Here is a 23065-nt window from a genome sequence, read left to right on the forward strand (position 1 = left end):
AGCTCTCTGCTGAAACTAACATTGTTACTTCTCTAACTGAAGGGGGGGGAGCAAATATGCACATAACCCAACATTACAACCTACCTTAATTTAGGTAATATCCTAATGCTATTCCACTACCACCTTTCAGAAAACAATCACCACCATAGTAGGAACACAGAGCTGTCATCTAGGTTTGTTGGAACATTTGTTAGAATATATTTAAGTAAGTAAAATAATAATAATAATAATAATAATAATAATAATAATAATAATAATAATAATAATAATAAACTTCTGAATAATAATTATATACTTCCGAGGAAAGAAAATTAAAATAAATAATCCTCATTAACCTGTTTCACCAGCATATGAAACTCGTTAAGCCGTATGTGTATCCTATTAAGATTCACAAATGTGCATCTAGCTTAATTCACCAAAAGCTTTCTTGTGCAGACTTGCTTGTGGAGACTATGGGTTGGATCTAGGCTAAGTGATTTCAACTTCGGTCCTACTGAAATCAATGGGAAAAATTAGTCCTGACAAAGTCACATTGTTTTCGGTGGGAACCAAGTGCAACTAAGGCTGCAATCCTAACCTGGGACAGTACCTCCATGGAATTAAATAGGACTTGCATTTGAAAAAACATGGTTAGGACTGCACTGTAATGTATTCTGGAAAATCAATCACTGGGAAATTATGCACTATACAGTGGTGCCTCGCAAGACGAATTTAATTCGTTCCACGAGTCAATTCATTTTGCGAAAAATTCGTCTTGCGAATCACGGTTTCCCATAGGAATGCATTGAAATTTCTTTTTTTTTGCCCATAGGAACACATTAATTAAATTTCAATGCATTTCTATGGGAAACCGTGATTCGCAAGATGAATTTTTCTCAAAACGAATTCGACTTGGAAGTCACCATCAGATTGCAGGACGCATTCATTCGTATTGCGAAAAATTCGTCTTGCAGGGCATTCGTCTTGCGAGGTACCACTGTATATGCCTAAAATATATCTACTAATATCAAACTTGTCCAAGGAGTCATTTGATATTTATAAAATGTTAAATGTCAAATCTTAATGCCTATTCCCCCCACCCCCCAGACTGGTATATACAATAAGAATATGGGCAAATACTTAATCATTAAATGGTGAATAAAATTTCAAGTGACAGAAGCCCTCCTAGTCACCTGCTGGAAAGAAAAAGATAGAGAAAACAGATCTAATAGCTAGATCTAAACTTTACGGGCAAGTTTAAACATGGTCAAGCATTTTAATTAAGAAAAGCTAGAGAATAGAACTACCACAACAAAGTCACGCACTTCCAATGTTTGCTCTTTCTCTGAGAGGACTTCTTTTTGGCATCGCAGAAAGTCTGACAACATCCGAGTTAGCTGCTTCCTATCATCTATTTCAGCTGCCAACCTGCCATTGTAATCCGCCAGCAACATACAGGCGTCATCTACCATCTTGGAAAGCTGCTCTCCTGATTCTTTGTCTAGAAAGAAAAACAATATTCATAATTCAACACATTATAAATAATCTTGGCAAGCCCTAACATTCTGTCATGAGCTACATGTCTGCCAATGGTACTACTTCCCTTACCTGTTATTCTGTCAAGCAAGGACACGTCTTGAACCTCCACAGGTAATGAGGCTATTTTCTGATGAACTGCTGCATCCCCAGAGGCTGCATTTTCTAATTCTTGCAATGCTCTTATGAGATCTGCAGTCTATGAGGGAGAATGTATACTTTAAAAAACAACCAAGTATCAATATATAATGCAACAGTACTGGAGACAAGAACATAATGCACTCATTTTCTTTTTTAGACAGTGGGATCTGCATCAAAATGTTGCAGTGTGGAGTGCTCCTATTGAGGGTTCCCATTCAACCAGCCACTTCTTTTTCCTGGATGCTTCATGTCATTCTTATACCAAAAAGCAGGTTTCCTTCCCCAGATAGACAGCATTCTGTGGTTACTGAATATGTTTAGTCCTTATTAGGGTGGTTTTGGTGCACCCCCCTTAGGACTTTTCCTTGAAACATTTTTGTGCACTACTGCAAATCTCAGAGTTCCCCCGAGTTGCAACAACACTTACAGCCTGAACATCAGAAACAAAGGGAACGATGATGAACTATGTGAGAACCTAACATTTTAATACAAAACAGACTAAACATTTCCCTACAACTGTGTGGACTCCTGCTTCTCAATTTCCCCTAGATTTATTTGTCCATGGCAATCACAATTAAGAACCTATTTTGACAATACCCAGGATTAACAGATATTGATTTGAAAGTTAATCTCCTTCTAAGAATTTCAGCCCCAAGTAACTTACAACTAATGATTGATGAACGATTATAGACCGGTTGCTCTAACATTGGTGGTAATGAGAGACTAGTATTGGCCTATCTGAAAGACACTACTGACCCTTTGCTGGATCCCTTGCAATTTGCTTATCGTGCTAATAGGTCAGTAGATTATACGGTCAACATGGCATTGCATTATATCCTGCAACATTTGGATTCCTTGCGGGCCTACGTGCAAGTTTTGTTTGTGGACTTTAGTTCAGCTTTTAATACTACCGTGTTTCCCCTTTTTTAAGACACCGTCTTATAACTTTTTTCCCTCAAAAAAAACACAGGGTGTCTTATTTTCGGTGGGGTGTCTTAATTTTGCCCGACTTCATTCTGCATCCCTCCACACTGCCCACGATTCTTCTGCCCTGGGGTCAACTCACAAACCCCCAGCTTCTCTTCTGCCTTCATCCAGGAGTCTTTTCCAACGCTCCAAGCTGCAGCCGCCAGTTCCGGGCGGCGGGGAGGCAGACCTCCTTCGCCGGGCCAGACGGAGGCCGCTGGCTCAGGCGTTCCGCCCGGCCCGACAGGGCGCTCCAAGCGCTCGGCGCTGCAGCCGCCAGTTCCGGGCGGCGGGGAGGCAGGCCTCCTTGGCCGGGCCAGGCGGAGGCCGCTGGCTCAGGCGCTCCGCCCAGCCCGACAGGGCGCTCCAAGCACTTGGCACTGCAGCCGCCAGTTCCGGGCGGTGGGGAGGCAGACCTCCTTGGCCGGGCCAGGCGGAGGCTGCTGGCTCAGGCACTCCACCTGACCCGACCGGCGCTGCGGAGCGCTCGGCATGCTCCACGCATAGGGGCCCAGATGCGCACACAGGGGAGTTGGTTTTGAATCATCAAAAGAAGAACAGTCAGTGATCCTTGTCTCAGATGGAGAACGAGGAGCTTTCGGCTTGGCTTTCCGTCTCGGAAAACTTCACCAGGGAGTGGGGAACTGGCAGTGAGGAGCCTTCCCAGACGCAAACGCCAGAGGGAAACGGAGCTTCCCTGTTTCTCTGCGCTGCTGCTGCTGCTGCTGCTGTCGCCGTCTCCTCCTCCTCCCGCTTCGGCGCGCGTGCTACCATCCCTCCGCACGTTTTCCCGGTCTCAGCCTCGGTGCTGGAATTCCCCCGTCTTCGCCCAGTGAACTGCCGGAGCAGCAGCAGCTGTTCCCATTAACGGGCTGCTCCTCCATTCCGGCCGCAAGCAACGAGCTTCTCTCTCTTTCCTCCTGCTGCTTGTGCCCTTGGTGCTCCGTGCGGCACTGCTGCACGCTTTATCAGTGCTGCAGCAGCCGCCGCCGCTTCCGGGCACCGACCCGACCCGGCAGGCTTCCTCCTGTCGCGGCCAGTGTGCTGGGTCCCGCTAGCTGGCTGGGGTGCTCGGTGGTCTTGCTCCGCGCGGCGCGGAAGTATGGCTTATTTTCGGGGTATGTCTTATAGTTCTCAAATGCTTAAAAACCCTGCCATGTCTTACTTTATGACTACGTATTAAAAAGGGGGAAACACGGTATTGTTCCATCTAAATTGTTTTCTAAATTACTTCATCTTAAAGTGCCTGCTCGTGTTTGCCAATGGATATACAGCTTTTTAACGGGAGGTGAGGCTTGGGAAAACTATATCAAGCAATATTACCAGCAGTACAGGTGCTCCCCAGGGGTGTGTGCTTTCTCCACTGCTTTTCTGCTTATACACAAATGACTGCACCTAAACTGACCCATCGGTTAAGATCTTGAAATTTGCAGATGATACAACAGTTATTGGGCTTATCCGAGAGGACAATGAATCTGCATATAGGCTGGAAGTGGACCATCTTGTTTCGTGGTGCAGCAGGAATAACTTGGTGCTCAATCCCCAAAAGACAGTGGAAATGATTTTAGAATTTTGATTTTAGATTGCACGCTTCCATCTTGCCGCCACTTTCCATCCTTGGTAACATGGTTGTAGTAGTTACAAAGTAGAGTCCTTTCAGTTTCTGGGTTCTATAATTTCTCATAACTTAAACTGGTCAGGCAACATCAATAGTATTATTAAAAAGGCCCACCAGAGATTGTATTTCTTGCGACAAGTAAGAAAATGTAAATTGCCCCAAGAAGTGTTGATCCAATTTTGTTGTTGTTGTTGTTGTTTAGTCGTGTCCGACTCTTCGTGACCCCATGGACCATAGCACGCCAGGTTCCAATTTTACAGAGGTATTATTGAAACTGTTCTCTGTAAATCTATTACTGCCTGGTATGGCACAGCCTCTAAGCTGGATAAGAAAAGGCTCCAAAAAGCAGTAAGAACTGCAGAAAGGGTAATGTCTCAATAGAGACACTTTATGCTGTCCGAGCTAGAAAGAGAGCAGAGGAAATTGTTGCGGACCCTTTGCATCTTGGTCATCATCTGTTTGATTTACTTCCATCTGGATGTCGTTACCGGACTCTATACACAAAAATGGCTAGGCACAGGAACAGTTTTTTCCCTTGTGCCATCAAACTGTTAAACTTGTAGTTGGGTAGTGGAAGGGGAGGCCAGTTGTGGGGTGGGGTGCCTTGCTATGCTGTTGTATTGTATTGTGAGCGGAATAGTGTTTGTATGAGGTACGTTTTTTACATTGCAATGTAGTCGAAGCAAAATTCCAAGTATGCTTGGTACTTGGCCAATAAATTATTCCTATTCCTATTCCTACTATTCATCTTCTCAAATGTTTTAAGCAACTGTGTTATTCACAAGATGGATACTATCTAAACTACTGCAAAGGCTTCATACATTATTTATAATGCTTTTTGCTGATAGTTTAAAAACATTTTGCCCTATAAATTTATAACAAGGCAGTGTGACGAAACATTCTTCTTGCCCCCCCATATCCAGACTCATTTCTGTACAATACACATATTAGATGGGCAATATTGCAACAATATCCATCTATGCAGCAAAGCTATATACAAGGCAGTTATTCAATACCAGCAAGAATATTGGAGGAAAGCTTCATACTAAAGGAGCAAAGATTATTACTAGCCACTTCTACCCAGACTGTCACCATAGCAGGACAGTGTACTCACATGTGGTCCATTTCAGGATACGTTTCGAAATCTCCCCATCTACCACCCAACTGGGTAGGATCAGCCTGTCAATCACCTGCTATCATAATGTCAGTTGTCTGACACCTGTCAACATGGAAAGGATACTGCAGGCATCCCCAAACTTCGGCCCTCCAGATGTTTTGGACTACAATTCCCATCTTCCCCGACCACTGGTCCTGTTAGCTAGGGATCATGGGAGTTGTAGGCCAAAACATCTGGAGGGCCGCAGTTTGGGGATGCCTGGGATACTGTAACTGCCAATCAGAGGCCACAGGGAGCCCCTTTGAAGTTAAGCATTTCCCCCTATGCAGGGGAATCAACTTGGATTCAAAGTCCTTCTTGTAGCACTGATTTCTTTGAAATTGCTACATGTGTCAAAATGGGAACTGTGCCAGACATACAGTGGTACCTCTACTTACGAATTTAATGCGTTCCAAACACACATTTGTAAGTAGAAAAAAATTGTAAGTCGAATCCCATAGGAATGCATTGGGAGAAAAAATTTGTAAGTAGAAAAAATCCTATCTAAACCGCATCCAAGATGGCGGACGGAGCTCCATTCGTAAGTAGAGGTACCACTGTAATTAGGCTCAGGGGCTGGAGATTCCACACACCTGCTTTAAAAAACCAAATCAAATGTTTGGAGATAGTAAATCCAACACTTGGAAGCAACACTCCAGCTAAGTTTTCACTTTCACAGATTATTTCTACCTGTGGAGGATCACATGGAGAACTTTGTGTCGAGCAATTATTTTCTTCCACATTTATCTGTTCATATGGGCGTTTTCTTGGGTTTTTATCACCATCTAGAAATTAGAGAGATTAAAATTAGACACACAAAAAATCTGCTGGAAAGATATGTGAACCATAAAAAGCTGTATGAGCTGAAATTTACTTACACAAAGCCTGCCTAAGCTGTTCCAATACATCGTTTTCATAAACCGATCTTTCTTCCCAAATAGACAGCACTCGACCCAGGTGCTTCTTACAACTCTCATCAGTCTCGCTGTTGTAGGGGGGGAAAGCAAATACAACACTAATACATGGCAAGGTAAGGCAGAGTTAACAGATACCAGAATTCAAACCAAACCATGTATGAAATTTCAAGTCACCGCACCCCAATAGAATGTTGGGGTAGTTAAACAGCTGAACGTTCAGCTACGTAAACAGAATTCATCTCCCAGTTTACTAAGATACAACAATCCTGCTTCAAATAGCTCAAAACCCTATTACATTACTAAAACCTGTAAAGCATGATAAGCATGATCTGTGGCTTTTTTTTGGGGGGGTTATCCTCATAAAGGTGTAGAGAAAAAAAGTATCTCCAAAAAACTTTTCTACTTAGCAGCACTTCACAAGAAATTGAAATCATCATACCTTCCTGATACACAGAACTGAACAGTTCCTTGATTACTTGTTACCAATCTAAATATTTGTGGCCATGATACTAGATCTGTGTAACCGAAGTTTAAACTGAAATCCCCATATTAATGTATTGTTTTGATTTGTTTGGAAACAGTTGTAAGACAATCTTACTCAGCTACGAGTGATCGCCAAAGAAGAAGTAACAGCCAAAACATTCGTCTTTCCTACATGGTGAATTATAAACCTATAACCTGTCAATACAACAAAGATTATTTGACATTCAATTCATACATGCTCCACTTATGCAGTTACATTCAGTTTTTTAGAACTACTGCTCAACACAAAGACTCACCATAACATCTCATTCCTATAAGCCAATGGTGACACTAACTGAGACTAATTTGTGAGCCTTGTCATCAAATTTCATTTAAATATTCTATTTAACTTACTATATAAGTTATGTATGTTAACATACTATATATGATATTGTTAGAAGGCTTTGCAAACCATTTTTCTACTACTGCTTTTTTGTATGGAAAAAAATCCACTTTTGGAAATGCTCTTTCATTGCCTTGATTAGAAACATAATGAATGAATAAAACACATATCCAAGTGGACAACTGGAGCTAAAACAGCAATACTCAAATCTAAAGTCAATTAACTTTTTCAGGTTTTTATCGCAGCAAAGGACATTCATGCTAAAAATCAGCGAACAGTTTTCAGTAGTTTCACCCCCCCCCAATCTAATAAAACGGTTGTGTATGGTATTGAGTTGCTGTGTCATAAAATATTCCCAAATAAGTTCCATGTTAATATAATATTAAAACAATACTAAATACACTAAACATTTCCCCCCCAATCAAATATTTGATTATTGGACAGTTGTTCAGGCACTTAAACAAGATGTAACATTAAAATTATAGTTTTAGTCTTTTGTGAAATAGAGTTGAAATGAACAAGCTATTATCACACCTCCATCATTAGGACAAAATTTCAAATCCAAAAATTTCTGCAAAATCTGCATTACTTAATAGAATTTCCTTAATATACTGGGGTTGGGGGGAGAACAATTGTACCTGGAAACATGTTTGAAGGCCTCAACTATGACTGGTGCGAAGTCTTTTGTAAATTCAGGTCCTTTTCTTTTGCTGTTCTGAATTACATCATTGGCCAGATACAAGAATGTAAGCTTCCTGTTTGGTTTTGCTGAAAAAAGAAAAGAAAAAAAGGGGGGATGTTATAATAATACTGAAGGAAATGACAATAAAGATTTTCCCAATGTTAGTATCAGTGATGTGGGCTGGATTTTGCCCCTAGTGCTTCATTTTTCTTATAAGTTTGTAAGTTCATTAACAATGAATGGATGCCAATTGCAAATATAGCATTAGACAAGCTTGGCAGTTTCAACTGCTTTAGCTTAATTTATTAAATACAAGGGAAATAAGCATAGTAAATGAGATCACCCAAAAAAAGTTATCAGAAGCAAACTGAAAATTTTGTAATATGTTTAACCCTAATTTGCATAGGCAAATATTTCAATTCATTAATTTCCATAAACTTCACATCATTGAATGGTAATTATAACCCTGCTTCCATATGAAACATTAACTTCTGCACAGCTACCCTCTGAACTTTTTAAGTAAGCCAAGATTTAAAAACAGGTACCCAAATAAGGATCCCAATCCAACATAATGCCTTGGGCACACACAGTGTTGACTTCCTTGACTTCGATAAAATAAATTACCCTACCCCTAGTGCCTTTAACATCCTGCCAAGCTAGCAGTTCGAAAGCATGAAGTGCAAATAGATAAATAGGTACCACTCCGGCAGGAAGATAAACGGCGTTTCCATGTGCTGCCCTGGTTCGCCCGAAGCAGCTTAGTCATGCTGGCCACATGACCCGGAAGCTGTATGCCGGCTCCCTCGACCAGTAACGCGAGATGAGCACTGCAACCCCAGAGTCATCCGCGACTGGACCGAATGGTCAGGGGTACCTTTACCTTTAGTGCCTTTAACAAGAGTGTTACATGTGGCATTAGGTAAAGGTAAAGGGACCCCTGACCATTAGGTCCAGTCGTGACCGACTGGGGTTGCGGCGCTCATCTTGCATTATACAGCTTCCAGGTAATGTGGCCAGCATGAGAAAGCTGCTTCTGGCGAACCAGAGCAGCGTACGGAAACGCCGTTTACCTTCTCGCTGTAGCGGTACCTATTTATCTACTTGCACTTTGATGTGCTTTTGAACTGCTAGGTTGGCAGGAGCTGGGACCAAGCAACGGGAGCTCACCCCGTTGCGGAGATTCGAACCGCCGACCTTCTGATCAGCAAGCCCTAGGCTCTGTGGTTTAACCCACAGCGCCACCCGTGTCCCATGTGGCATTAAGCTTAATTTATTCCCCATGTACTTATGCGGAATCTTTAAAAGCTTATTACTGACCAATGCAATTGTATTTGAGGTATTTATCCATCTATCATCTTTGTGTTCTATTTTTACAGCACCCAATGAGGACAAACAGCTCTCTCATCGGGGGTCGTTCCGCAGCCTAAATGCTACTACAAGAACGATTCCTCATGCCCCATGTCCCCGCCAACATATACCATGTTCACGGTAGAGGGGGAAAGTGAACAAAGTGTGTATGTGATTCGAATTGTCAAAGGCTCTGGGGTGTCCTTAGGATCTGATGTGCAGATTAGCTCTCTTAAGGTGTATCAGAAACCTCAGTTTCTGTGTAAGAAATAGTGTGAGGCCATATTTTTATCTGCACTTTGTGCTGAGCTTCAAAATGCACAAACAACCAGTATTCCAAACACCAACATAATCCAGGCAACCACATTTTGCAGCAATTATAAAGTTTCGGAAACATCATTAAAAGCAGCATATTACAGTAGTCTAGTGCAACCCCAATCAAGAGCAGTTGTGCACCTCCACTCAGTCTGGCTGGCTTTCCTCCCCCCACTAACCCCATTTAATCTGAATAATGTTCCATCTTGTTCACCCTCACTTAGTACAAACATATTTCAAAGGCCTGTTCAAAGGTTCCACAAGCTCATAGAGATTTGTACATGGGAAAGAGAAGTTTAGGTACATGTAAATGGCCTGAAGTTGACAGCACATCCCAAACCATCAGATGACCTCCCCCAGCAGTTTATTATAGATCAGGGGTGAGGAACCCTTTGGCTCCATACATACCTACATAATTTTATTTGTATGTCGCCTTTCCATGTTCACAGTTGTTTACAATGTGAAAAAAATACATAATTACAAACATAACAAAAGTGGTCATAAACAAATAAAACATCAACAAGTACACACCCAAATAGAACAATTTCCTTGCAAATACTAAGATCTAAATAAAAGAAAGATTGTAAAAAATTAATTAAAAAAACAACAATACCTCAGCCCAAGAGTCTGTTCAGAAACCTCAGCTTTTGTAGCTGGAGTCAGTCCAGCCACTGCCCTCTCAGGGCAGGTGGAAAATGCCTGCAATGCAGGGAGCATGTCTTACAGAACTCACAGCCACAATCACATGCCATTATGACTTCACATGATTGGCAGCTGGGTTTTCCTGCCCTGGCAACATCGCTTGTGTGGAGTCCCAAAGCAGCTGGCTGTCACACAAGGGGAGCTGTCAGCCTTATACTTTGCAAGGCATCCTGCACTTCTTTAAACTCCTGGTGTCAGAAGTTCAAAGGGGAAGTGTGAGGACGCTCGCAGTGCTCAGCAATTGGGAGTGTGCCTCTCCCCATTGTTACCTGCCCCACATCTGACATCATGAGTAGAGATGGGAAGGCCTGGGGGGAAGCGGAAAAATGGGGGGGCAGGTTTTCCCCCACCCCACCCACCCAAAATGAAAAAAAAACACAGTTTGATATAGTTTGAATATTCCACACACTTTCCCCCCATTTTTTCAGGGGGAAAACGTCTTTGGGGAGGAAACCTGGTTTCCCCATTTTTTCTGGTTTTTTCCAGGTCTTCCCATCTCTAGTCATGAGAAGGCTTGGTGGCCCATGTTTGGCCCGTGGCAAAGGCTCCTCATGCCTGCCAGATATAGATGATTGTGCCTCCTAAACTCAACCGAGCTAGATGGCCCAGATTTATGCCATGGCTGATGGTACCGAAAGCTACCAAAAGTTCCAGAAAATACAATTGGCTTGGACTCATCCAATTCATTCCCTAGCATATGTATCCATCATGAAACCAGGTTGGAATCCCGGTTATCAGTATCCTCTTTAGAAAAAACCTGAAAAGGCTACCTCATTCAATAATTTGCTCAAAAGGGGAAAGGTTAGAGACTGGACTATAATTAACCCTGATCACTAGGTCTAAGCTCAGGTCTTTAGACGATGGTGGGGGATATTTTTGACTCCCATTGGTCAGCTTTGACAGGTGGGAGGGACAACTCACTTGTCAAAATCCCTTGCCCTTTGTGAGTTTCCCTGCACTTCTTCTTTCCATCCCCAATATCAGAGGTGAAAGGGGGAAGTGAGGGGACACTCACAAACTCCTTCGGAAGTCTCCTGTGCTTTGCCTTTCCATTAAAACATGATTAGTTGGTGTCTTTGCTACATCCAACTCTGTTAAACTACAGTATGCCAATTAGTGCAAATATGAGGATATTTATCTGCAAAATGGGACGCGGGTAGCGCTGTGGGTTAAACCACAGAGCCTAGGGCTTGCCAATCAGAAGGTCGGCGGTTTGAATCCCCGCGACGGGGTGAGCTCCCGTTGCTCGGTCCCAGCTCCTGCCAACCTAGCAGATCGAAAGAACGTCAAAGTACAAGTAGATAAATAGGTACCACTACAGTGGGAAGGTAAACAGTGTTTCCGTATGCTGCTCTGGTTCGCCAGAAGCGGCTTTGTCATGCTGGCTACATGACCTGGAAGCTGTACGCCGGCTCCCTTGGCCAATAACGCGAGATGAGCACCGCAACCCCAGAGTCGGTCACGACTGGACCTAATGGTCAGGGGTCCCTTTACCCTTTACCTGCAAAATATAAAGCAAACTGTGAAGCAGGCTTTCAATGGTTCCTTCACTTTATTCCCTAGATCACTATCAATACAGCCCCTCACCTAAACAATAAAAATAAATCACAGCTAGCAATTAAAATTTGCAGCATAAGAGACATACAAGAATCTGCGGAAAATATAGAAGTTTTCACCAGATGTTGAAAAGAGATTACAAAAGTCTCTCAGGGAAAGGAATATCTGATAGTTGTAATTCAGTGTATGCAGACTTTTCATTCTCTTAAACAAGAGGGTGGTGCCCTCCAGACTCCTCAAACAAGCCCTTGGGACTCTCAGAAGGCCAGACCATGTCCGCAGGCTACCACCTGCACCGGCTGTACTTCACACCCTCCAGAGAAACACTCTTTAAGAGTGTATATCCAATACCTTAAGAGAGGTGTGGATTGTATGTTTGGTGTCCAAGCTTGTTTACATAAAAGTTTCTACTTTCCAACCCTTGTAGGAGGAGATGGGATGTTCTGCACTCTTTTTGCTCCACACAGAAACCAAGTAGGTGCCAAGGAAAAGCATCCTCTTTCATATCCAGCATAGAGTAGCTGACCACACAGGATAGTAACATGTTTGCAGCAAATAAACTTTGTGAAGCTTATTTACAATGCTGCCCTGAAGAATACAAATGCAAACTTCACACGGAATACATTGGGGGGGGGGGAAGAGATGAGTGCAATCACAGTAATAAACATATTTCCAGCACCCTGCCCTTGACTAGCAGAAGCAGAATAAGATCAACAACTATATGCAAATTAATTTATTTTATATAGCAAAATTCTGCTTTTCTTTGCATGTTTTGACAACTCTATTTTACTTACTTCGCCAAACCTTTATTAGACTTTATAATTGTAGTCCATCATAAAAAAACATCCATATATAAAAATTTAAAATATGTACAAATAAACAGTCATGTAAAATATATAATAACAAGAAATTCATTGGGATTTCTTTCCGCTAAATAGTGCCATTCACCATTCCAAGATATACTATTGACAAAAACTTAGCCACCCTTGCAGTTATTTCTGGGTTAATGTCAGACAGACAGAATCTGATATTTTCATCGTGCAGTGATGTTACACTTCCCCAAAAAGGGGATAGCACACACTTGTGTAGCTAGTTGTCCAATGGACAGTGTTTGGCACATTCAAAGAACATCTGCAATGTCTATTACTTCTGGGAATGTTTAAATGTCTGCCGTTGAAAAAGCCGAGGAGAAAACATTCAGTTGGGCTAATGTAAAGGCTGGACTGGAATTATATATTTTGAAATATGATCCTGTTGTATTTAATCCATATAACTAGGGGAAGCAAATTTTATTTACAGCTGACTCGATGGTTTGTTTTTCAATGTCCCTTAATCTGGTTTGAATATTGTGATAAATATATTGCTCACTTGAATTATACAAAAATTCCAGGTCAATACCAATAGATCTAATTTTGCTATGTAAGAGTTGGAGCCATCTGGATTAATAAGAGTCCTTTAGTAAGTCAGAAAGCAGACTCAAAGGCTGGCAATGAAAATGGCAACGCAACCAGTATTTTATAGTGCTAGCTCATCCCCAATATTCCATTGTGTGTATACCTAGTTCTGCACGCATTGTCTCATATTTGATTGAACTTGGGAGCCCCAGGATATGTCTCAAGAAACTTGAGTGTATCTTATCTAAATCACTATTACAGTGGTACCTCTACTTACAAATAACTCTACTTACGAATGTTTCTACTTACGAATGGAGCTCCGTCCGCTATCTTGGATGTGGTTTAGATAGGATTTTTTCTACTTACGAATTTTTTAATAGGGTTGCTTCTACTTACGAATTTTTTCTCCCAATGCATTCCTATGGGATTCGACTTACAATTTTTTTCGACTTACAAATGTGCGTTTGGAACGCATTAAATTTGTAAGTAGAGGTACCACTGTATATGCTTGTATGTATATTGGGATCTCAAAACATAGCTGGGACGACACTTTAGCTTGAAAAATCTGAATAGTAGCTAGTATAAATTGGTTACCTTTCTGAAAATGAAAGAGAGCTACTGCTGAGGAGGTACACTTTGCCTGTTTTATAGCACTTGTGCGATGGTTTGACCAACCTGAGTTGCTCTGGAAAAAAATCTCAAGATATCTGTGCATCTTAACTTGCTGGATTTCTTATCCTCTCATTTTCTATTTCTCTAATTTCCGGGAATTAGAGAAGACCAGAATTTTTGTCTTCTCATAATTTATAGAGTTTATTGGCTTCACAATAGAAAACCAGGGAGAGTAAAAGACATTTTAGACCTATCCTCATCAGTGATAAGGCTGCATCATCCGCATACAGTCGTACCTTGGATCTCAAACACCTTGGCTCCTGAACAGTTGAAACCCAGATGCAAGTGTTCCAGTTGTCGAACGATTTTCAGAAGCCAAACGTCCAGCATGGCTTCCGCAGCTTCCGATTGGCTGCAGGACACTATTGCACCCAATCAGAAGCCACACCTTGGTTTTCGAACGCTTCCAGGATAGGAACGGTGTCCTTGAAGGCATTCTGTTTGAGAACCAAGGTATGACTGTACAGTAAAAGTGCAACTGGGTTTTGATTGATTGGGGGGGGGTGTTTTTAGTTTTTGAATGTGCTCTGGAAGATCTGAAAAAAAATTAAAAAGAAAAGGGACAAGAATATACCCATTTTGTATTAGGGATGTCGGAATTGAGGTGACTTTTGGCACTGAGTTTGATTTGGCAGATTCTGATAGAATATAAATTCTGTATTAAGATCAGCAAGCGTTGATTGATTCCTAACTCTACTAGCGTTTGACAACTCTTAACAATCCAAATGCAGAAGTTAGTAACTGTAAAATAACATTAGATACAAATTTCTACCCTGCATGATGGTTGTTAAAAAATCTGAATTGTGTATCAAATTCTGCTGAAAAGATAGAATCCACTAATTAGTGAACTTGCATTCCAGCCTAATTATGATTCTAATTACCTAGACCATATATTTTTTCGGAGAAGCCAAGCCCCTTTATTTACTTCCCTGCCCCTCCAACACTTAGTGCAGATGCATGTTCAGATATGGAAAACCCTTCAGGCTTCTGTGAGCCTCCTCTCTCCTACTTAAACTTTATTTCCCTCATCAGCACTAACTATGGCTACCATTCTGTCTGCACCAACTGAATGTTAGCCATAATTCCTCTGGGATGGGGACCATAGCTGCCAAGTTTTCCCTTTTCTTGCGAGGAAGCCTATTCAGCATAATGGAAAATCCCTGAAAAAAAGGGATAACTTGGCAGCTATGATGGGGACATACACTTGATCACTTAACTCTGTGTTAACTATGCACTTAGACTCTGAGAAAATACAAGAAAACTATTCAAAGGCCACATTGTATCAACATATAATGAGCTGAATATTGAAAAATTCTGCAAAATTGATGACTGAGGAACTGATACTTCCTTCAGTGCAAAATTAATTAGCTAACAATCACACAAGGAGGCGTTAACAGTTTCACAGCCCTAGCAACATATCATGTGTTGCTCTACTCCTACATCATACAACAGGTTTGTTGTGACTGTTTAAGCCATTGTGTTAGTCATTACAGAAGAATATTAACTGGCTGCTGAGCTAACAGCAGCGCATATATACAATGGTTCATTTATCATAATAAGGCACTATCTTAAATCACTCGCATTTCCCACAGTGACAGTCAGAAGGGGTGGAAAGGAAACAGTGATCAGAACTGTCAAATTATTTCTTTCACATGCAGGAATTTACACCTGTGTAAGATAGTTGCCCAAGATTAGCATAACTGCTAGAGTGGTAGGAATGTTATAAATTCAATGAAACTAAATTCATGATGAACATGTTCTATTCCTTTCACTGAAACTACCTAAAGTATGACTGTGTCCAGATCCATCCAAGTCATACTCTTTAACAGATAAGTGCAAAAACTCTTCTGATCTGTGCTGTCTAGCATTTGGGGAGGAGGAATCACTGTCTTTATCCTTTATCTATTATTTTGCTGTGTCCTGTTCAACTTTAACATTAGATGCAGAAACAGAATCCTAATTCCTCAAACAAAGTATCTCCTTTCCCCAGCCATACATTTTAAAAATTAAAATAAAATAACCTGGCTGTTGATCAAATGATGATATCCTCAGCTAAGTGTTACACTACATATACTCCATCTTATTAAAAAAAAAGAAATACATCAGGTGAATTCATTTTTAAGAATGAAATATTAATTCAGAGCCAAAGTACTGCAATTTGTATGAACGGCACAGAGAAGCACCAATTCTTCCTTTATTAGGCGATATACCTGGAAAAGCTACTGAAATGTTGATAACTTTTATTTTTCAAGGACCACCTCTCCTTATATGAATAGACCCAAGACCCTGCAAACACCATCTCAGGCCCTTTTCTGTATGCCCATTCCACAGGAGGTCCTGAGAGTGGCAACATGGGAATGGGCCTTTTCAGTGTTGGCTACCTGCTTGCAGAATGGTCTGGCTTTAGGTTCCAGGCAAAAACTTTTTGTCTGGGCTTCTGGTCCATCTGAGGGCTTTTCAAATATTTGTTTTTGAAATCCACTAAGTACAAATCTGCATGCACTCACTAAAGGGTAACACTCAGATATCAACTAGCTTTGCACAAGGAAGTTTGGGATTTTTTATGAGATGAAGCTGGACATTACAACTGGTAGAGAAATTTAAGCAGACCTGGTTCACACGTAACACTAAACAAAATCATGGCTTGGCACAGATGACCAAACCAGTGTTCAAAACTCCCATTGTTCTAGGCACATTTTGTGACAGGGAATTTCATTAGCATGAGCAGTTTCTGAGCTTTGAGCGCAGTACTGAACCAAAAAATTCAGATTAAAACTACAAAGTGGAAGGAAAGGGGGAACTTTTTCTGCCTCCCCACTTCCAGCTACTCTATGAAGACTGGAGAAGAGACCCTCTTAAGAATATTAGGGGGGTGGGCAGGGGAAGGACTAGACCAGGGGTTCCCAACAAAATTTTCTCGAGGACCCCTCATCGAGCCGCTATTGTGACAAGGACCCCCATTAATTCCTAATCCTAAAATTAAAAAGTGAGAGCCAAATTAAGAGTCTTTTTATATTTTATATTTATACGTTTTTTACAGTTACAACAGAGTACTCCATCAGTATACAGTTAGTTTTAATTTTCAGTTCTTAATGAGATGAGTTAAATCTGTCCTTTGAGTCCATTATTTCTGAAATATTAGGTTCCAAACCTGAAACTTTCACTCTGAAATCTGACCGCATGTTGAGCCGATTCCTATATTTGTTTCTCATGAAACACATGGAAGAAAATGCTTGCTTTGTTTACAAACACTACTGTTTTGCAAAGAGGCAGCGCGCTCCAGGGAGGAGGGAGGGGAATGGAGAAGACAGGGTACCTGCGCAGTAGCGCACAAATGAAGCCGACACGCGCAAAGCATCTTGGGGAGGTAAGCGTTAGTAGAATGCGCGCACTGCCTCTTTGCAAAACAATAGTGTTTGTAAAGCACCACCTAACGGCATACAGCAGAACTACTGCCTCTATCTAATTCTAGTTTTGCGCTAGACTCTGCTCACGCAGGAAGCGGCCAAAACAAAAAATCTGTTATCATATGAAATATATTTAATATATTTTTTATTCTAATAGCATCTTGCGGACCCCTCTGGCATAGCTCGCGGACCCCTGGGGGTCCCCGGACCACCTGTTGGGAACCACTGGACTAGACCATGTGAAAAATGAACTTACGGTAATATTTTAGCTGCAGTTCATACCTTTTCAACTTTCTATTCTTGTTATAAAAAAGTGTGCCAAGTCATTCTGTTGTTGTGCCCATAACCTAGGTTTAAGGTGCCATTCAGCTCCTAGCTTTCATATTTGTTTCTAACACTGGACCAAACATGTAGGTTCCCGGAACAAAGGCTATGACTATTGTTCTCCGCCACAGTTCCACTGCACCAAGCCACACTTTTACTTAGGTGTTGCGTCCAAACCCAGGCTGCTTGTTTGTCTTGCTCCAGACAATTAACAAAGGGATTTTTTGTGGTTCATTACCGAACCTAACTTTCCCCCAGGCTTCTGCATACCTCCCCTCCTGCAGGATGACCAAAATGAGATTGAAAGCTTTTATACCATCTGAACCCAGAAAACTGTTTTTAATATCAATGATGACTTGTTTGAAAGCAAGGAGCTTCAGGCCATCATTTATGAAGCTGCCACACGCAAACAAAACATTGTTAAAATTAAGCACATTAAGTTGTAGATAACTGAAATATGTTATAAATCCCCAAACTTCTTATGGCTGCACAGGTGGAGGATTGGAAATAGAACTGGGGAGTGCACAAAGCCAAGGTAAGGTGAATCTAAAAAGCAAATATTTATAAATAATCTGGCAAGAGAAAACTTGCCAGATGGTCATTATGGTGATATTCTGCCTTCAGAAATAAAAGCATTAAGAAAATAAGCACACATTTGGATCAGTTCAGTCCTGGTGATAATCATGAATTACAACAACCCAAATTGAGACATCCACATCAGAAACACATAGGCAATTCAGATTCAGCGCTACATTGAATAATATAGATATTTTAAATTCTAACAATATTGGGTTTTATTCAACCTAAGTTACTTGCACATACCTCTGAAAGAAATAAACTAAGTTAGGTTGGATGCAACCCAGTCATTATAATGCTAAAACCAAGCTACAGTACTTTTTTATTTAGGAATTCTTAGTTTCAAATATTGAAATAAAACCCTGCAATACAGCTTTTGAAATGAAATATTAAAAATGATTAAAATTGGGTTGCGTTTTCAAAAAGGCTCTTGGCAACATACAACAGTAATGAATACAATTCCTCCAAGTGATTAAGAAAAATGGAGCAAATGTATAAAATATGGTCCTAATGTAACACATAAGGGACGCAGGTGGCGCTGTGGGTTAAACCACAGAGCCCAGGGCTTGCCGATCAGGTCGGCGGTTCAAATCCACGCGACAGGGTGAGCTCCCGTTGCTTGATCCCAGCTCCTGCCAACCTAGCAGTTCGAAAGCACGTCAAAGAGCAAGTAGATAAATAGGTACCGCTACAGCGAGAAGGTAAACGGTGTTTCTGTGTGCTGCTCTGGTTCGCCAGAAGCGGCTTTCTCATGCTGGCCACATGACCTGGAAGCTGTACGCCGGCTCTCTTGGCCAATAACGCGAGATGAGCGCCGCAACCCCAGAGTCGGCCACGACTGGACCTAATGGTCAGGGGTCCCTTTACCTTTAATATAACACACACACTCCAGGGTGCAAAGGGGGGGGGTAACTCCAAAATTGCACTTTAAGAAAACTTGTGTCAACATTTTAAAATGCTAGCCACATAGTTTGTTTTGCCACAATATGGTAGGGCATATAATTGCTACAGGAAGATGGGAGTGGTGCACAAAAACGTACAACAGTTGAACTAAACCCCAAATGGAAGAAAATGGAAGGACTAAAAATCCCAGAGGCATAAGTTATTTCATGAGCTTTTTGCATCCTTTAAAACAAGGTCTGAAGCCAGAATTACATCTATTTCTTTTTGCGAAAATGTATAAAGCAGTTGTTGAGGTGAACCAAGATTCAGCAGACTAGTTTGACAGTGACAATGTATTTTTTAAATATTGGGATTTGGCCCCTTTTTTAGGTTTTAATATCCCCACCACACTACCGTAGTACATTTGTTAGGTGTTTCCAGTCTCAACCTTCTTAATAAAAACATTAGCTCAAGTACACTTCATTGTTGGTTGACACTTGAGCAATGCTGGAAGTTTCACCACTGGTTGGCTAGCATAAAATCCAATTCATTTACTGCCTGCAGATTCACTTATACTTCTGATTCTGACCATCTCAATGAACTTGAGGCAACAGTCTCTCCAGCAATTCCTAGCACTTTGCAAAACTATGGTTGAAATACATATTTTGGCATGCAACTAAGGGTAAGCAAGGAATTTCCAGTTCAAATCTAATCTCACTTCACCCTGATCAGGCATCCATATTTCCACTCACCACTGGTTTCACTGGCAAAATTGACAAGAGAAAACAAACTTTCCTCTATATAATCCGTACCGGAAGTCTGTTTGTAAACCAAAACAGGTTGTAAACCAAGGCGTGCTTTCGCCAATGGGGCCTCCAAAATTTTTTTGTTCGTAATCCCTAAAAATGGGTTGTAATCCAAAAAAAAAAGGTTGCAAACCGGGACACACACTTCCTGGTTTGATGTGTTTGTAATCCAAAACGTATGCAAACCAAGACATATGCAAACCAAGGTACCACTGTAGCTTGAAGTTGGGATAGCCCCATAGTTGCTCAGAGTGCTAAGTGCAATGACAAGAGAAATTCAAGAGAGAGCAAGGTTGGGAATTCCAAACACTTCAGTTGTCTACTACTGTACTGTATTTAAGTCCAACCTTCTCTCGCTACTTTCAAGGGATAATGTTGCAAGCAGGTGTGGCCAAGGTGTTCAAAGCATCTCAGTTGCACTGTGCCCAAAATAAGACCAGTTGTCTTCCCTAAATTTGGAGCTGCAGATGAGAACATGAACATTGTCTGAATTCCCACAGAAGTAATATTTAGTATTTATGCACCACCATTTAGATCAAGCGATTGAAATTATGTTTAGAAAGTAATAGCATTTTTGTATTGCTACCTGCTGCATAGAGATTGAACTAAATATTGCTTCATTCTTCCCAATCCCCTTCTCCCCACAACAAAAACATTATAATTAGATATCAGAAAATGGTAATGTTGCAAGACCAGCAACAACTGATTGTTTTTATCCCCCCTCCTGCTAAAAGACAATCACCTTGACCCACAATGTCATTTTCATACCCCCATCAACAGGTGTTATGGAAACCCTCCTTACAAGGGTTTCCACACCCTCTTAAACTTTGGGTGCAACCTCCCAGTCTGTCCCTGGAGGGTAAACGTGCTTATTTGGGAGTAACATACAGTACTGAAATCAGCAGTGGTTGAGACTTAACAGACATCCAGGTGAAACTTGGAAAATTAGAATATTGTCGAAAAGTGCATTTATTTCAGTAATGCAACTTATTTTTTTTTCTTTTAATTTTTACAAATGCTTTCTTTTGGAAATTCCACAGTAATAAAACAAATAGTTACAACAATACAAAAATAAACATCGCTATTACATTTCATTAATTACATTCCATTTATAATTGACCCACCTAATGACAAATTACAATTACAACAAATAAAGGCTTGACATATCTTGCTTTGCATATCATGCATCTATCTCTCATATCTTTTTTTTGGAATTTCATTTTTTTTTATTCCATTTGTCATACAGGTAAGTTACTACAAAGCTAAAAATTTACATCATATACAGAATTATTTTCCAAAAAATATCTTCAAAAATAAAGTTATTTTAACAAACAAAACAGTGTGTCTTTTTCTTATATATGTTTCTTATATTTCTCCTATACAGTATACATTTTCCATCTTTACTTGTTCTTTCGAACTTGACTTCCACTTTCTTCTCTCTTGGTTTTATTTTCCTTCCTTTATCTTTTTTGCGTTTTACTATTTCTGCATCTATCTCTCATATCGGTTTTACCTTTTAAGTTGCGTTACTGAAATAAATGGACTTTTTGATGATATTCTAATTTTCAGAATTTCACCTGTACAAGGAGGGCATTGGTGCAGGGTTTCCAAAACTGTTTGAACTAAAATTCCCATCATCCCTAGCTACCAGGCCCAGTGGCTGGGGAATATAGTACGTAGTCCAAAAACAGCTGCAGACCCACGTATAACCTGCCATTCTCAACCTTGGCTTGCCAGGTGTTGCTGGACTACAGCACCCATCATCCCAGGCTACCAGGTCAGGGATGATGAGTTGTAGTTGAACAGCATATAGCAACCCAAAGTTGAGAAAGGCTGGTGTGAGCCTTAGTTTAGGATTGTGGTGCACAGTAATCTACATCCCTCCTAACTGTTAAAACACGCAAAAGTCACAATGCCAAAACTGAGTAAAAATGACCTCGTATTTCTAACCCTCTTGGGTGGGTTAGCTCGTCGAAACGGGAATGCGTTCTGGGCAGGCGCCGGAAAGAGCGCCTGCTCGATTTCAAGTGGCAGGGAGTTCCAAAGTACTTCCTAACACGGGAAACGGGCATCGCCGAGGCTCCTGCGGCTCTTCCTCGCAGTGCCCCCTTTCCTATCCCCCAACTCGCCGAAATAAAGGTTTGGGGGCGCGGGCCCCGGTTCCTCCGCCGTCCAACAAGCGTCTTCCTCTCGGGCCGCAACGGAGGCAGGCGGCGGGCAGCCTTCAAGGCGGCTGGTGCCCGTTCCCTCCTTCCGGCCGGCTGCTGAGGCGATAGCGGCGCCCGAGGCCCGCTGCAAGGAAAACGGAAGAGAGGGAACCGCCAACCGCCGCCGAGGTACCTGCGCGACCTTTCCCCTCACATCCCGCTCGCGGCCTACCTGCGCGACCTTTCCCCCCTCGCCCTCCTCTCCGCCCCGCGGCCTCACCTTTGCGCAGCTCCCGCTCCCACACGGCGACGATGAGGGGCGAGTGCTTTCTATGGTGGATGAGCCACAGGCTCAGGGTTTGGACGCTCTGCTGAGAGTTGCTCAGCTCCAGCAGCTTCCGCTCCAGCGCCGACTCCGAGAACGCCGACATCGCCTCGCCTCCGCCCGAAGATCTGCAGGGTGGGGGTGGGGAAGCTGAAACCGAACACGCCGCCGGGAGCCGGAGCGAGAAACAGGCCTCTGCCGCCGCCCCTCCCGCCTTCCCCCCTCCTCCCCGCACGCGCGAAACGCCTCACCGAGACAAAATGGCGGCGGGGCAGCCGCTACGCACGCCCCGCGACAGCCGCAGGGCCACGCCCCCTCCGCCTGACGCCACAAAGCGCGGGAAGGACGGTTGCTGCGGGAGTGGGGGGGGGGCGGCAGGTGTGTCTCCTCAGAGGCTCCTCACCTGAGGGGGAGACGGGTGAAGGTGGATGTATATATGGGGAGGATATACCGTATATCTGAGTTGCCTGTTTGGGGCACGTGTACGTGGGTGGGTGTGTATATATGGGGGGATAGATACCTGGATGCGTGTACTGTACACATGTATCCTTTCAGGCTGCATTTATATTTCCCAAATTGCAAACCCAAGACTTTATGCAAGGGCAGGGCAACACGGGCCCAGCAACTATAAGACTCGGGGCCCAATTTGAAACTCTGGGGCCCAATTTGGAATTTTTTTTGTGGGGCCCTAGTTCACAGCCAAAGTCTGCAAAATCTTAGAGCTATAAATCCATGTGCTAGTTCATTTTCA

General features: G+C 42.1%; 1 protein-coding gene across 2 annotated transcripts in view; it reads right to left on the reverse strand.

Annotated features, from left to right (window-relative positions):
* Window positions 1–22565, reverse strand: part of RPRD1A (regulation of nuclear pre-mRNA domain containing 1A) — a 42844-nt gene extending 20279 nt beyond the window's left edge. The window contains exons 1-6 of one of the 2 annotated variants that reach the window (XM_035135387.2): window positions 22270–22565; window positions 7817–7946; window positions 6275–6381; window positions 6087–6181; window positions 1588–1714; window positions 1305–1480 (exon numbers count right to left, since the gene is read on the reverse strand). In XM_035135387.2, the coding sequence (XP_034991278.1) occupies window positions 1305–1480; window positions 1588–1714; window positions 6087–6181; window positions 6275–6381; window positions 7817–7946; window positions 22270–22420 (786 nt within the window). In that variant the 5' untranslated portion in view covers window positions 22421–22565. The remainder of the gene's footprint in view (window positions 1–1304; window positions 1481–1587; window positions 1715–6086; window positions 6182–6274; window positions 6382–7816; window positions 7947–22269) is intronic. The other variant, XM_035135388.2, reaches the window with a different exon arrangement.
* Between the last annotated feature and the right edge of the window lie 500 nt (window positions 22566–23065).

Source organism: Zootoca vivipara, chromosome 13 (genome assembly GCF_963506605.1).
Source record: "Zootoca vivipara chromosome 13, rZooViv1.1, whole genome shotgun sequence".
NCBI lineage: Eukaryota > Metazoa > Chordata > Lepidosauria > Squamata > Lacertidae > Zootoca > Zootoca vivipara.